Here is a 15789-nt window from a genome sequence, read left to right as displayed (position 1 = left end):
TAATGTGTTCATCACTTTAATGTTGCAGCTGGTTATGTATGTGTATAATAATTACTGATTATCAATAAAGTTTTATCTTAAACTATGATAGAAAATTATTTTATTTTGTATTAATCTGAATCTGCAAAGTAAAGCTGTCGGATAAATGTAGTAAAAGTATTTTACTTTAAAGACTTCTAAAGTTAAGTACAAGTACCTACAAATGCAGTACTTGAGTAAATATACTTCGTTACTGTCTTGTGAACTTCACCAAGGGATCAATAGTTTTATTATAACCTATAATAATACGTGACACATTGTTTGTTGATTTATTCATCTGAATGTTTAAAGTCAGATAAATGCAGTAGAAGGTACAAAATGTGCCTCTGAGATGTAGAGAAGTATAAAGTAGCAGGAAATGGAAATACTCGAGTACAAATATCCTCTTCAGACAAACCGAGAGGTGAACACATTTCCTTTCAGAGACACACGCGGTTTTGTTTAGTGACACTAGTGAACATTAGTCATCTGAAAAGTCCCCACGAGTGTAACATGGAGCTCTGCAGCTCTGCAGCTCTGCAGCTCTGCAGCTCAGTGAAGCAGCACAAGAACATGGAAGTAAAGGCAACATGAGGAGACGCGTTTAGCTGACAGAAAGAAGAAGAAAGATTAAAACACAGGAAGTAGGAAGTGTGATAGGAGAGATCTCCAGCTTGTGTGTGTGTGTGTGTGTGAGTGTGTGTGTGTGTGTGTGTGTGCTCCGCTGGCCTTGACTTTGACTTGAGGACAATGTCTCTGAAACTGCCTCGGAACTGGGACTTCAGCACCTTCAAGGCTGAGACGGCTCGCATAGGTAAGCTCGTGCTGCGTTCACTGTCCGCCGTATGTACCTGTACATGTACCTGTTGCTCTAACTCTTCATAATCTACCAGTAAACCAGTGTTTTAAAACATCCACATAGCAGACATTTTACTTTTTTAATTAAACTTATTTTAAATAATATATATATATATATATATATATATATATATGTATTTTTTTTAAAGTGGAAACGACTAAATAAAGTATTTTTATAAAACACCTGAGATCTCAGTGTTGGGTTTTACAGTTGATCAGACTTCCCTGGTTTACTTTATCTCAGAGGCACATCTTTTACTTTTTACTGCATTTATCAGCTTTACTTTGCAGATTCATTTCTCATTTTCATATTATAGTTTAAGATAAAACTTTATTGATCCTTTGGTGAAATTCACAAGCTGCAACATTAAAGTGATGAACACATGAATGCATCACTAATATAACATCATTCTGCAGAATGAGCACTTTGAGTACAGATCAGATACGAAGTGACTGAGTCTGTGTTTAGTGTTATCAGTGTGGGTTTGTGCAGGTGGTCACTTCCTATGTGGTGATGGTAACCAGTGTGGAACATTGTTCTTTACACAAATCACAGTCTGCTAATATAGCATGAGTGGTTTCTATATTAAAACATAGCTAGACATTAAAACATTCAAAAGGGAAAACCTCACCTACAAAATGTGTAAATCACACACTCACCACGTGTTTCCTTGAACTCTTGAAGAAACTTTTGTGTCCTGCCTCCGTGAACAAAGGTTCAGGAAGCAGAACATTCTTCATGAATTTAAGTAGTTCATCAAGCAGTGTTGTGATTTTACAGTACAGGTCATTCAACAGACTCTGATCCAGAGACTCACAGTGAACTCAGTACAGGACAGTCTCCCTGGAGCAGCTCAGGGTTAAGTGCCTTGCTCAGGGGCACAATGGTGGCAGCCTGGTGTTGAACTCACAACCTTCTAGTGTTTTGTTTGGAAGGCGTACCACTAGACCACTAAAAGTGGCAATATTACAACAAGTCCAGCTGTGCATGCAACACTATGTGCAGTCATGTATTTTAAAGTAACTTCCGTCTAGACGTACTAATGCCTGGCTTGTTTGCAGGGTGGCATCAGTGCGACCGCATGCTTCGTCTCTCGGGCTCGGATGGCACAACACTTGCAACACTGAAATAAAAGCGTTTTGCACACGAGCAGCGACTGGATCGCTTCTCCACAGCACAACATGCTATTGTTCACAAAGTGCATCTGCTCTAATCCCTTTCACCATCAGTGTTACTTCAGCTCTGGGGAAGGAAGTTGCCGCACATTATTCGATCTGCTTCATGTCGGCTGGATATCAGCTGCTGTTATCATCACGCTCTTAATTTAGTATGAAAGCATCGGGCGACCCCTTCATGCTTCTTTTGCCTTGAGATGATTTGTGGACCATAAACGTGACAGATGTTATTCTCTGGAGCTGCAGTGACGCAGGTTTTCTACAGGAAACTGATGCAAGAGCTCAGTTTCTGCAGAGCTCTGACTACATATATGTGAGTGTGTGTATCTGTGAGTGTGTGTACATGTGAGTGTGTGCACATATGAGTGTGTGCACAGTCATACTTCATCTTCATGACAGTACATATTTGAAAGGACAACCACTCATGTGTCAGTGTACAGGAGTGAATGTTTAGTTTGTGTTTTTCTGCCTTTTTTAACCTAAAAACTCAAATAAAAAACACCAAACAATTATACAATATAACAATATAACATATATAATATACTATATAACAATTATAAGTCATAATAATAATAATATAATAAGTCTTTTAAAATAGTGACCAACCAAAGCAAACTTATACTAACTGAAAAGGTGTAAACTGAAGCTTTGGCTTTATACATTTAAACCTTTTAAATATACATTTAAACCTTTTAAATGTATATTTAAACATTTTAAATGTATACCTGACAATATATTTATATTATATATTCCCAAAATGGGGAGTAAAAAAAGCAGTTTAAAATGTTTTACAGATGAATATTCACAACAAAAAATTTTATAATAATAATAATAATAAAGAAAATAATAATAAATAAATAAATACTAATAATTAAAATAAATAAAAAAACACAAAAACAGCAGAGAACATTTTAAGAAAAATTGTAAAAGCTACAAAATAATAAAAAAAATACACCAAAAGAAACAACAGCAGTAATAATATTTACTGCATACAAAACACACATGCAAATATGTAAACATACACACACACTGTATATACACACATGTAGACGTGTAAAAATAAGGACGAGCTGAAAGGAAACTATTTTCTCCCATCCCATAATCCTCTCCCCGTCCCGCCAGTCGAACATGAAGCTCTGCAGGTTTCTGATCTGTTCAGGTCACTTTATTTGCAGTACGTAGATTTGGTTTGCAGTAAAAAGACGTGAAAGTCTTCTGATGGCGGGCACTGAACACATCTTTGTGGTGCTTTCAAGGCCAGTTTGAAGCAGCGGTGTGTTTGTCAGCTGTGGGTGTGGTGTGACATCGGCCTCTGTGTGTGGGCTTCAGGGTTCCCCAACAGCACTTTAACTTTCCACTAATCAAGGGAGAGTGACGCTGTTGAGATGAGACCAAAGGCCTCTCAGAGCTCTTCAAAGTGTGGCCGGCCCTCCGGCGTTGATGTGGCAGCTTCCTGTTTACCCGGCGCGGCCCTGCTTCTTCTCTTCTTCTCTATCATCTTGCTTAACAAGACACGGTGAATTTAAGAACAACTGAGCGTGTGGGCTCGATCGCAATCCAGATATCTCTGCAGGCCACAGTGCTGCGTGTTACTGCGACCGTCTCCGTCTCCTCCGGGCCACGTAGACCTCGGCCTTTCATCTCTGGAGGGTGTCCGGCAAACATAGGACTTCTGTGTCAGTTTGAGTTCAAGGTCCAGTGTGCAGGATTGAAGGGTTAAGGGATATAATATTATATAATCACCTGAAGCTAGAAAATGTTTTTTATATTTATATCTTTATATCTACAGTAGCCCAGAAGGGACAAACCAAACCTGCTCTAGAGAGGGCTCGTTACGTCTTTGTCACCTCACGGCCACCGTAGTTCTCCGACACGCCTGCACAGGGGGGGTGAGCCAGGGTTAGGGTGGAGGAAGTATTCATTACGTTAGTCCCCTGTGACTGACATATGATATCATGATATTATTTATATGTTATGTATTACAGAAGGATCTCTCTGTTGAGGTGGAGCTCATTTCAACTTGTTTGTATAAAACTGCAACTAATGATTATTTTCATTATGGATCAATCTGTAACTAAAGCTGTCAGGTAAATGTAGTGAAGTAAAAAGTACAAGATGTAGTTCAAGTGGCATGAAGAGAGAAGAGTACAAGTACCTCAAATGTGTACTTCAGTACTTGTTCACCGTCCATCGCTGCACTGCACGCTGACCTTTAATCTCTGACCTTTCTGATCGTAGTGTTTGATGTTCGGCCTCTTGCAGACACTGTGTGTTATTAATGTTGAGCAATCACAGCTGCTCGAGATCCTTCCACAGGAAACTGGTCAACTCAGACCTTCAGTTTCCTTTCAGCCTGAAACTTTATAGGTGGGGAACAGTCAAAGCTGATTGGCTGCTGCAGCGTATGAAGAAGGAGGAAGTGCTCTGCTCCGGTTGATTCGAGCGCTGCTGTGTCTGTAATGTTTCACAACAAGCTGGGGATTGTTGTTCGCTTTTACCAACAGCTTTCTTGTGGTGTTTGGCAGCGCGGTCCAGGAGTGTGATACCTGGAGAGGGAGGCCCCAGCCCGGGGTCGCCACGCTCCCCCAGGGCCATGGAGAGGCCGCTGAAGGCCGGCTGGCTCAAGAAGCAGCAGAGATCTTTAGTGAAGAACTGGCAGCAGCGGTACTTTGTGCTGAGAGGAAGCACTCTGACCTACAGCAAAGATGACAAGGAGACCACAGTCCAGGTGAGACGCTGGGAAGTTACTTTATTTCAGCCCATGTTGATATTATCATCTTGATTTTTATGTCACTTTCTTCTCCTTTTGCTTTTATAAAAGCATGCAAGTTATTTAAAAAACAACTTTTTGAACTTGGCAATAACTTCCATGTGAGGACGTTCTTTAACATCTTTTCCACGTCTATATAAATGATTCTTCATTCAGGATGTTAAGGAATTAAAGCATTTCCTCACTGCAACGTTTAGTAATCTAATGTTTTTTGTCTTAAACATATTTTATTTTCATAGATTAGATTATAGATTAAGATAAGAAATGTTCCATTCAACACCACAAACACTCTGCTGACTTGTGGCCGGCGTCGCACATTTCCTGTAACAAAACAAACCCTTGTTTATCTAATCCACGAGTTCACACTCACGTATTTAACATTGAACAAGACGCTACAGTCTTAGTCGTCATGTTCATTCTCTCCTAATATGTTGTGCAAAGTCTGGACAATCACCTGCTTCGGATGATGTCAGCCCATTAAATGGTCGTTATCAGCAGCCTCATGAATATGTGTGAGAAGGTTCCTGCTACACGTACGAGTAGGTTCAGACGCCGTTAGCATTTATGCTCACGGTTGCTAACATGTGAAATGTCTTGGTGTCAGAACCCATCGGCTTTAGTCTGACGATGATTTTACTTTTCATTGGCTTGATTTGAGCTGGTAAACTGGTGAAACGATGGAGTCATACGTCAGACGTCATCTCGTAACTCCTTTCTCACGTGTTAAGTTGCTAATCGGACTGTGACCGATGAGCTACGCACAGAAAAAAGACGTCTTGGTTCGGATCTCTGCAGGCGACACTGAAACCCCTGAAATGTTTCCTGTTGCAATCAGATTGCGTTACAACCGTCTGTGCAGGCAGCAAATTGTGCAAATTTGTAAACCATACTAAAAAACATCAAAACCAAAATAAAGTTTGGTTTGTGTCTCCTCTTACATGTGTCATCCTGAGACATGAGTGATAGTGAAACAGGAAGTCAGCGTTCATGAAAATATAAATATAAATTATTACTACAGGTCATTTAGCAGACGCTCTTCTCCAGTGAACTAACTACAGGGACAGTCTGGAGCAGCTCAGGGTGAAGTGTCTTGCTCAGAGGCTCAATGGTCCCTGGTGTTGAACTCACAACCTTCTGGAAGCCGAACCACCAGACCATCACCACCAGAGTGGTAAAATCCTGTTAACACTTCCAGTTTTTGGCCTTGGTGTTTAAACCATGAATAAATGATGGTGTGGGTGGTGATAGAGGAAGTGGGCTGCACACTGGGAAATATAATATATATATAATGTACTGTATCTGCTGTGAACAGGGAACTCACACAACATGAGAATAGACCAGAGATTTGAAATGACTCGACTTGGAAGTTAAAGACTCGTCGTAACGTAGTCATTTGATGTTTTCAGTTTAAATATTAAATAAGTAATATTAGGTATAGGCTATAGTATTTCACTGCTTAGAAGTGATAATTTCTTTATTTAGAAGAACATTTATTTTAGATTTTTACATTAATTTCACTGAATATCAATAATTATAATACACATTTAATTCATTGTCATACGTTTCGAACAGGTTAGATATAAATGTGCCAATAATATCATTATTATAAAGGTACTAATACCTTCTAAAGACTGGACTCTGCAGCTAACACTGCAGGTAACAGTATCTGCAGGTAACAGTATCTGCAGCTAACAGTGTCTGCAGCTAACACTGCAGTATCTGCAGCTAACAGTATCTGCAGCTAACACTGCAGTATCTGCAGCTAACAGTGTCTGCAGCTAACAGTCTCTGCAGCTAACAGTATCTGCAGCTAACACTGCAGTATCTGCAGCTAACAGTCTCTGCAGCTAACAGTCTCTGCAGCTAACAGTCTCTGCAGCTAACACTGCAGTGTCTGCAGCTAACAGTCTCTGCAGCTAACAGTCTCTGCAGCTAACACTGCAGTATCTGCAGCTAACAGTGCCTGCAGCTAACAGTGTCTGCAGCTAACAGTGTCTGCAGCTAACAGTGTTTGCAGCTAACACTGCAGTATCTGCAGCTAACAGTGCCTGCAGCTAACAGTGTCTGCAGCTAACAGTGTTTGCAGCTAACACTGCAGTATCTGCAGCTAACAGTGTCTGCAGCTAACACTGCAGTATCTGCAGCTAACAGTGTCTGCAGCTAACACTGCAGTATCTGCAGCTAACAGTGTCTGCAGCTAACACTGCAGTATCTGCAGCTAACAGTGTCTGCAGCTAACACTGCAGTATCTGCAGCTAACAGTGCCTGCAGCTAACAGTATCTGCAGCTAACAGTGTCTGCAGCTAACAGTGCAGTATCTGCAGCTAACAGTGCCTGCAGCTAACAGTGCAGTATCTGCAGCTAACAGTGCCTGCAGCTAACACTGCAGTATCTGCAGCTAACACTGCAGTATCTGCAGCTAACACTGCAGTATCTGCAGCTAACAGTGTCTGCAGCTAACACTGCAGTATCTGCAGCTAACAGTGCCTGCAGCTAACAGTATCTGCAGCTAACAGTATCTGCAGCTAACAGTATCTGCAGCTAACAGTGCCTGCAGCTAACAGTGCAGTATCTGCATGCTGTCTGTCAGAGGTTGTTCTTGACTTGTTTGTGTTCTGCAGGGAGTGATCCAGCTCCGGTTCAGTAAAGTTAATGAACTACCTCAGAACTCAGACGACCCGGGGAAGTTCCTCTTCGAAATCATTCCACGTAAGCATGAAATCACCTTTAAAGTTAAGATGATTTACTAAATGGACTTTCTTACTTACTTATTAAGCTTTTCCTGTTTTAGGATTTCTTCTTTTGAACATTTCTTTTTTTGAGATCATGTTTTTAAGACGTGGGATTAACACTGATAAATGTTTTTTCCATTTCAACTGCCAAAAAATAAAACATTTATATTGTCGCCATCATGAAACAACATGAACGAAATCTTACTTTTCCAATGCTAAATGTTGACAATCTGACCGTCGATCGAGGAACACGCTGCAGGTGAACCCGGTCACGTCTGCACACATCACGTCGCTGGCTGATAGCTCTAGATAGCGCTAGGTTTAAAATCAGATTTGAGGCAAGGCTCATATATTTGGGCAGTAGCAGTGCACGTTTCATGTCCTTTCTAACTGAAGAGTTGTATCTGATGGATGATGCTGTTATGAATGATGAGTTTATAATACATGTTGACCAGCTATACACACCTCAACACCCTGAAGCTGTCGTCGTGTTCTACAACATCAGAATCAGAAGGAGGTTTACACGTAACGGATTTCCTTTGGTGCATAATAAACACAAGTGAAATTAATATGGAAAAATAAAGAAATATTTATAAAAAAATCAAACATGAATAATAAATGTGAACAAAAACATAAAAAATACAATAAAAAATATGACTGTGAAAAATGATGTACAGAATATTAAAGACAATAAATAAAGATGATAAAGACGTGTTGTCGATGGGAGGAGATTGTATGTGTGAAGCATTTAGTAAAATAATCACTTATTATTTTAGATGCTTTACACTTTACTTCACGTTATGATGAAGCGTGCATTAACACATTATTAAAGCATAATGTGTAGTTATAACTCATAGTAGAGCAGAACATCTGTAAGACATCATAATATAAGTCACATTTATAATGTTTTATCGTTTTAAATCAGAGAGCATTATGTGTTTATGAATGCATTATAAATCCCGATGAATGCGTGCGTGTCTGTCCCACGACTCACATGTCCAACATCATTCATCATCTCACAGGTACGACTGGAGACAGAGAGCGATGTCCGTATGTGTTCATGGCAAACTCCCAGAGTGACATGGAGGAGTGGGTCCGCACTGTGCGCAGGGTCATTGGAGTACCAACAAGTGGAGGTTTAGTAACACTTTGTATTGTTATGACATTGCAAAGATCTTACAGGAATAGTTGGACATTTCTGAAGCACATTTATTCACTTTCTTGCAAATATAGTTCAATGAGAAGACCGCTCCCACTGCACTACTGTCAGTGCAGCAGATAACATATCACTCCTTTCATTTGAATGTGTAGAATGTTTCTGATTAAAACCGGTCCTGTCTCCTCTCTCTGCCGGTCTGCAGTGTTTGGAAAGAGTCTCATGGACATAGTAACGTACGAGCAGAGGTTTGGGCCTCACATGGTGCCGATCCTGGTGCAGAAGTGTGTGGAGTTCATCAAAGAGCACGGTCTGAACGAGGAGGGCATCTTCCGTCTGCCAGGTCAGGACAACGCTGTGAAACAGTTCAGAGACGCCTTTGATGCAGGAGAGCGACCCTCCTTCCCCAGGTGACATGCTGCTCTGCTTTGAGAATGTGGGATATAGTGGAGAGGAAACATGAGAATCACAGATCCAGAATCTGTACAAACCTTTGACATGTGAACAACATGCAACACTTTGAACCTGCTTCATCCAGACTTCACTTTAGATCTGGACATGGAGCACATCAGCAGATGTTTAATAACATAAAGCCTCATTTACATATTCAAACATCACAGTTCAGAACACTTGTAACATAAAAAGTAATTGTGTTAATATCAGTAATAACTAGAAGAAGTTTCATGTTAAATTATATATATTATATTGTGATATATCAGTTCTCCATGAAAATGTGTCATGATTTCTACCTCATAACAACATTATTATTATTATTATTGGCTCAACTGATTTCACATGTTGTGCATATGAACAGTATATGGAAACATATAAAGACACATTCACAGCCCTCTTTAAACCAGGTTGGTAAATGTGTGAGATTAAGAAGGTCACTGCTTTATAACCTCCATCCTTCAGCATCAGCTGTTTCTGTTCTTACTGAGAAAGCAAAGAGCGATGAGAGCGTGTGTGTGTCTGCTCCGAGCTGAAGGTGAGGCCACATCCTGTTCTGACGGTCACACAGGAGGAAGTCTGAGCTACTCAACATCACACCATGTCGATGAAAACGTTCAACTTGTTCGTCTGTGTGTGAGTCGAGTCGAGGAGCAGAGGCTGCTGAGAGACGTCGAATTCAGGCCTTAAATAAAACAAAGAAGAAAAGCTTTTGAGTTTTCTCAAGTCCGAGCGTTAAAGTGTAAACCTGCTGCTCAAAACAAACAAAACTCAACCCCAAAACATCTGAGAGGACTTTGTGTATTCTACAACCCCGGGTAAAGTCGGATAAAGACGGAACAACTCTTTTATTTATGCATTTATGTGTAGAATCCAATAAACATATTAATTTAAAGGTATAATACGTAACATTTCCACAGTAAACGGTCTAAAAATGACTAAATCTATGTTGAGTTGTGTACTTATATTATCTCAGAAGTTCCTGAAGGTGTGTTTGTAGACAGAAGCTTCTCAAACGGACTTTTTATCCAGTTTTAAGACCGAATGAAGGATTTTAGTCCTCGGACGTCTGGATCTTAAGTTCTCACAGAAACAAGCTGACAAACGTTAGCGTGCAGGAGGAACTCTGATGTTTAACCTCAAACTGCTTCATTCTCTGTTCGTTCTGGTTCTACTCTCCGCGCCAGGCGTGTGTTTTGAGAGGAGGAGACGTCTGTGGATGATGGTTCACGTCTTTTCTTAGTGTTTTGATTTGGAGACCCCTGGAGGCAGAGAAGAACATATTGTGTGTGATGAAATGACACGCTGCTCGTTTCTTTACGTGTTAAAGTGTTACACTGTGAGTGGATGTTCATTGGATGATGTTATTGCCCGCAGTGACACAGACGTCCACACGGTGGCGTCGCTGCTCAAACTGTACCTGCGCGAGCTTCCTGAACCCGTGGTGCCGTGGACTCAGTACCAAGACTTCCTGGACTGCACCAACCTGCTGGACGGCAGCACCACGGAGGTGCGTTCATGTCCATGCAGCAGAGCTTCTGTCATATTTTGGGCGTGTTAGTCCTTTAATCTCTCGCTCATGTGTCCTCTCAGGGTCGGGAACAGATGGAGAAACAAATCTCTCTTCTGCCCAAATACAACTACAACCTTCTCAGTTATGTCTGCCGGTGAGTAGAAGCTGAAGCGCAAAGCATTATGGGACATTACAGAGAGAACATTGATGTACTGAATGTCATTTCTTGTTACATGCAAAGCTTTGATTCAGGTTTTCGAATGAAGCTTTGAATGTCGTCAGATTTTATAACGTCATCACCAAAAAATGATTTATTGGATTCATTGAGTTAGTCTTTTTATAATTAATATCATTTGTTAAATCAACTATGTTCAACTTTTGAATATATTATGTATTATTTTGTTAAATGAACTTTCTTTAATAAATATAAGTCGTCTTATTTTGTTAAATGAACTTTCTTTAATATATATAACTTGTCTTATTTTGTTAAATGAACTTTCTTTAATAAATATAACTTGTCTTATTTTGTTAAATGAACTTTCTTTAATAAATATAACTCGTCTTATTTTGTTAAATGAACTTTCTTTAATATATATAACTCGTCTTATTTTGTTAAATAAACTTCATTTAATGAATATAACTCTTCCACGCTCACACTGTTATCTACCTGACCACGTGTCTTTGCTCTGCAGGTTTTTGTTTGAGGTGCAGCTTCACTCCAAGGTGAATAAGATGAACGTGGAGAACTTGGCTACAGTGATGGGGATCAACCTGCTCAAACCTCAGATTGAAGACCCCATCACTGTGATGAAGGGTGAGAGAAGCGTCCTGATGCACCAGCATGTGTCTGATGTCGTGGTCTGAAACGGGCTGATAATATAAAGTGTTTCTCTAACTGTGGAAACTGCATCGCTCGATATATGTGGTAACGCTGCTGCGTGGCGACATGCTTCTGTTTTCTTGCACTAAATAACTGCTTTTTACAAAAAGACCTCAGAAGTTAGGAAGTTATGTCTCATTTAGATACACTTATTGTGAACAGTACGCATACTATCTTAAATGACTGTCAATGTTTATGCCTACGTATCTGTGCACTAATAAGTTCTGAAATTATGAATGAAATGACATTATTATGCACGAGGAAACGACTTTGAGAGATAAGCTACTTAGTTACTTTTTTATGATACTTTATGAACATAATATACTTTGACATTTTTCATAAAAGATTTTATGCGACAACATTTTAATGATTTTTTGTGACATACTTTTAAAAATCTTTTTTATGCTTATGATGTTAGGACTTTTTAATGATTTTATATTACATAATATATTGTGACTTTTTTTAATGACATTTCTATGATTTTTTATTATATATTATGCAACAACATTTTTTATGACAATTTATTTTATGACATACTTTGACATTTTTATGTTTTTATAATAATTTTTAATGATGATTTAATGATTATTTTTATTACATAATATACGATGACATTGTTTTTAATTATTCTTTTTACATACATTCTTTTTACTAAGACTTTCTTATGATTTGTTTTATTGTTTTATTCTGTGACTTTTTTTATTTTTTCCTCACTTTTCTTACGGTATACTATACAATGACATTTTTTACGACATTATGACCTTTAAGACGAGGTAAAGTGGATTATGCACCCGGGCGCTGCACTGTACATAACAACAAAATAATAACAAAACGGTGCAACAAGAAGTCGCCGACTGTTGCTGTGAGTTTTCAATAGATTGAAGAAAGTGACAAGAAGCTAAAGACTGATCTTAATCTTTTCACGTTTGTATTTGTTGGCAGCGACTCCTCAGATCCAGAAGCTGATGACAGTGATGATCAGACAGCATGAGGCTCTGTTTCCTCTCTCCAAAGACGTGCTCCCCTCCCCTCCTTCAAACAAGGCTGAGAGCCAGAAGAACACACCCCGAAGCTTTGTGGGCTGGGAGTCTGCGGAGGTATGAGCAGAGGAGCGCACGTTAGGCCTCTGTGGCACTTTGCATGTCCTGTCTTCAGGACGGGTTCTGGCCTTACACACACATGACAGAACACACACGAAAGAACTATAAAATGTTCACATGTAGAATATAAATTATTATTATTAATCTTCAGTAATGTGTCTCAGATGGCCGACGCTTCTCTGTCCGAGTCTCCAGAAGAGGAGGAGGACAACGACAGTCCAGGTCCAGTCAGAGGAAACTGCAGCCCCGTCAACCTGCTGCAGGAGCGCCACTCGCCTTCCCCCCGCAAGCGCACTCAGACCCTGCCCGCCTTCAACTGCCCCCTCACCGGGATGGCAGCCAAGGCCGACGCCCTGAACCGGTGGAGTCACATCCAGGAGAGCGTGGAGGAGAAGAGCGGGACGTTGTCGGAGGACATTTTTAAGATCCTGGACCTCCGGAGTTCAGGTTCACTGTTCAGGGCGGATCAGATGGGTAACAAGGAGGGGGGGGAGAGGTTAACGGCCCAAAGAGGAAGTGACAACACAAGTTCTTCTTCTGCTGCCTCACAAAAACCTGACCGCGACCCCCAGCCGTCCTGGGTGCTGTCTCACCAGAGGAGTGCAGGGAAGCTGGCAGTGAGCAGGTCGGTACAGCCGGGCCACAGCGGGCCGGAGCAGCAGCTGGTAGACAGGTGAGTTCACACCTGAGACCCCCCCATCCAGCACATGTGGGAGGCTACACACTCTTTCACGGTAATATCATCAATGAAATAGTTCTTACCCACAAAATAACACTGAAAAACATCAAAAAGATCTTTTCAGGAACAGATTAAGCTTGTGTGTCCTCAGGACTCAGAGAGCTGCAGGAGCGAGTCCTGAGGACACGTGTTCCCCGTTCCCTCCTCTCGAAGTCGATGGGGTTATTCATGTTCGATGTGTGTGGTAAACAGAAGCTTAAGAGATCTCAAAGTTTTGTTCTACAACATAAAACATGTCAGTTAAAACCTGACTCGTGGCTGAATGAGAGTACAGAGGTTTCCTGAAGAAGATGGAAATGAAGCATTCAAATTGAACTTTTAATTGTCACACATGTACACACTTGCTGAAGGGTCCCTCGGCAGTACCAGTCCACTCTGTACTTGGTCCGTTCGGGGACCCTCCAGTTCCCAATCCAAGTCCCTCCGGAGCTACTGATGTTGACAAAATAAAATACTTATTCTGATCTTCACAGTGAGCAGACTCCCTGATCAGAAAAGCCTTTGTCTTCCATCTGAGTGTTCTGCCTGGATGTGCGCTTGCCCCTCTCCAGGGGACATTAAATGTCATGAAGTCATGTGACCGTGGTGTCGTTTGGTTATAGCGGAATGTTAGCTTTCTACTTTACCATTCAAAAATCATAAACGTTCATTTGTGGAGATTATCCTGCTGAACAAAACGTGTGAGTATCATAAACGTCTGTTTGCCACAGAGCTGATTTTCTGCAATAATCCAAAAATCTAATATAAATCCTGTTGGCTGTTCTCTCTCTATAATATATAAATCTCTTCCAGTCCTTCATACAAACACCAAGACTGGAGCGAAACTCTTATATCCAGGATTACTTTCCTGCAAAAATAATGTGTTTTGACAACTAATGTTGTTTAATGTGCAGTATTTATTGTTTTGGGAATATTGTAGGATTGAGAGTTGACAGATCACTGGACTAGAATCAAGAAAATGACACTTACTTCCTGGACACACTTGAAAGAAGTTAGATTGAAAACAGAAGTAATCTCCGTCCACTGGCAGGATTTGACTTTCTGAGGAAATTCAATTTTAGAACTCAATATTTGATATTGTTTTAGACTGGATTCATGTGTTTTCACAGTGACGGAGACTATAACACTATAACATGGATTGTTTCCAGAGTGCATGTCTGACCCCTGTGTCTCCCTGCAGCCTGCAGCAGGAGAACAAGGAGCTGAAGGCCACAATGGCAGAGCTCCAGGCTGCCCAGGAGGCAGATCGCCGCCATGTGTCCGCTCTGGAGATCTGCCTGAGAAACGCAGAACGAAACCGAGACGAGGCCCAGAAACGCAACGAGGAGCTGCAAAGAGACATTCAGCGGTTACTCGCCAAAAAGCCGCAAGATCCCACCTAACAGTCATTTTCAGACTCGCTAGCGTTTGGATTTATGACTCTGCCAGCTTCAACAGAATTGTACATGAACTGGTTACTGTGGGATGACACCGGATGCATTTGAGCTCAGTTTGGTCCTCAAGATAAATGATCTTAAATAAATCTTGTTTACTATCCCAACACATAATAATAATAATAATAATAATAATAATAATAATAATAATAATAATAATAACTTTATTTGTATAGCACCTTTCATACAAGAATTGCAGCCCAAAGTGCTTCACAGCAAAAACATAACAATTAGTACAAGATTAGAATAAGAACATTTACAGAACAATAATCACAGTGAAGATGTACATGAGTCTGAAGCACCATTATAAAAATAGCAGAATTAAAATAATATAATATAACATAAGTAAAATTGTATAAAAATAGCAGAATTACAATAGTATAAAATAACATTGGAAATCTTGCCTAGTTTCCCTATCTGTGTCGTACTTAACGACCCTACTGCCAGGAAACCACATTCATCACCATTCTTGTAAATGTTTTAAACTATCAGAGCCATATTTTGGGGCCCCTGTGGCCCTTCAACTGGTTTACTCCCTTCGGTTAAAGCCAGTTTTTCCCCAATACACATTTATCAGAGAAGCTTCCTCTTGTTCCCGTGGTAACACCGTCTATTTGATCTCAGGCTTTTCAAAAATACACACTCTGAAATTCATTTCAGTTACCTTTACACATTCAATGTTAAACCAGGTATAGCAAACATTAATGAAATCATTTAAATTAGTTTAAAGTGGCACCATTAAAAGGCTAAAGTAAAGAGATATAAAATATCACCAATAAAAGGCTAAAGTAAGAGATATAAAATATCACTATTAAAAGGCTAAAAGTAAAGAGATATAAAATATCACTATTAAAAGGCTAAAGTAAAGAGATATAAAATATCACTATTAAAAGGCTAAAAGTAAAGAGATATAAAATATCACTATTAAAAGGCTAAAGTAAAGAGATATAAAATATCACCATTA

At 40.0% G+C, this 15789-nt stretch overlaps 1 protein-coding gene across 1 annotated transcript; it reads left to right on the top strand.

Annotated features, from left to right (window-relative positions):
- Positions 1-768: 768 nt before the first annotated feature.
- On the top strand, positions 769-15048 carry arhgap25 (Rho GTPase activating protein 25). The gene is made up of 11 exons (XM_029440687.1): positions 769-832; positions 4578-4780; positions 7444-7531; positions 8577-8690; positions 8916-9120; positions 10538-10670; positions 10754-10827; positions 11366-11487; positions 12496-12650; positions 12818-13326; positions 14573-15048. Exons 1-11 carry the CDS (start codon positions 769-771, stop codon positions 14772-14774), a joined length of 1869 nt encoding a protein of 622 aa, XP_029296547.1. The 3' UTR covers positions 14775-15048.
- The last annotated feature ends 741 nt before the right edge of the window (positions 15049-15789 follow it).

This window comes from Cottoperca gobio, chromosome 9, assembly GCF_900634415.1.
Source record: "Cottoperca gobio chromosome 9, fCotGob3.1, whole genome shotgun sequence".
NCBI lineage: Eukaryota > Metazoa > Chordata > Actinopteri > Perciformes > Bovichtidae > Cottoperca > Cottoperca gobio.
This window is presented reverse-complemented; position numbering and strand designations above follow the sequence as displayed.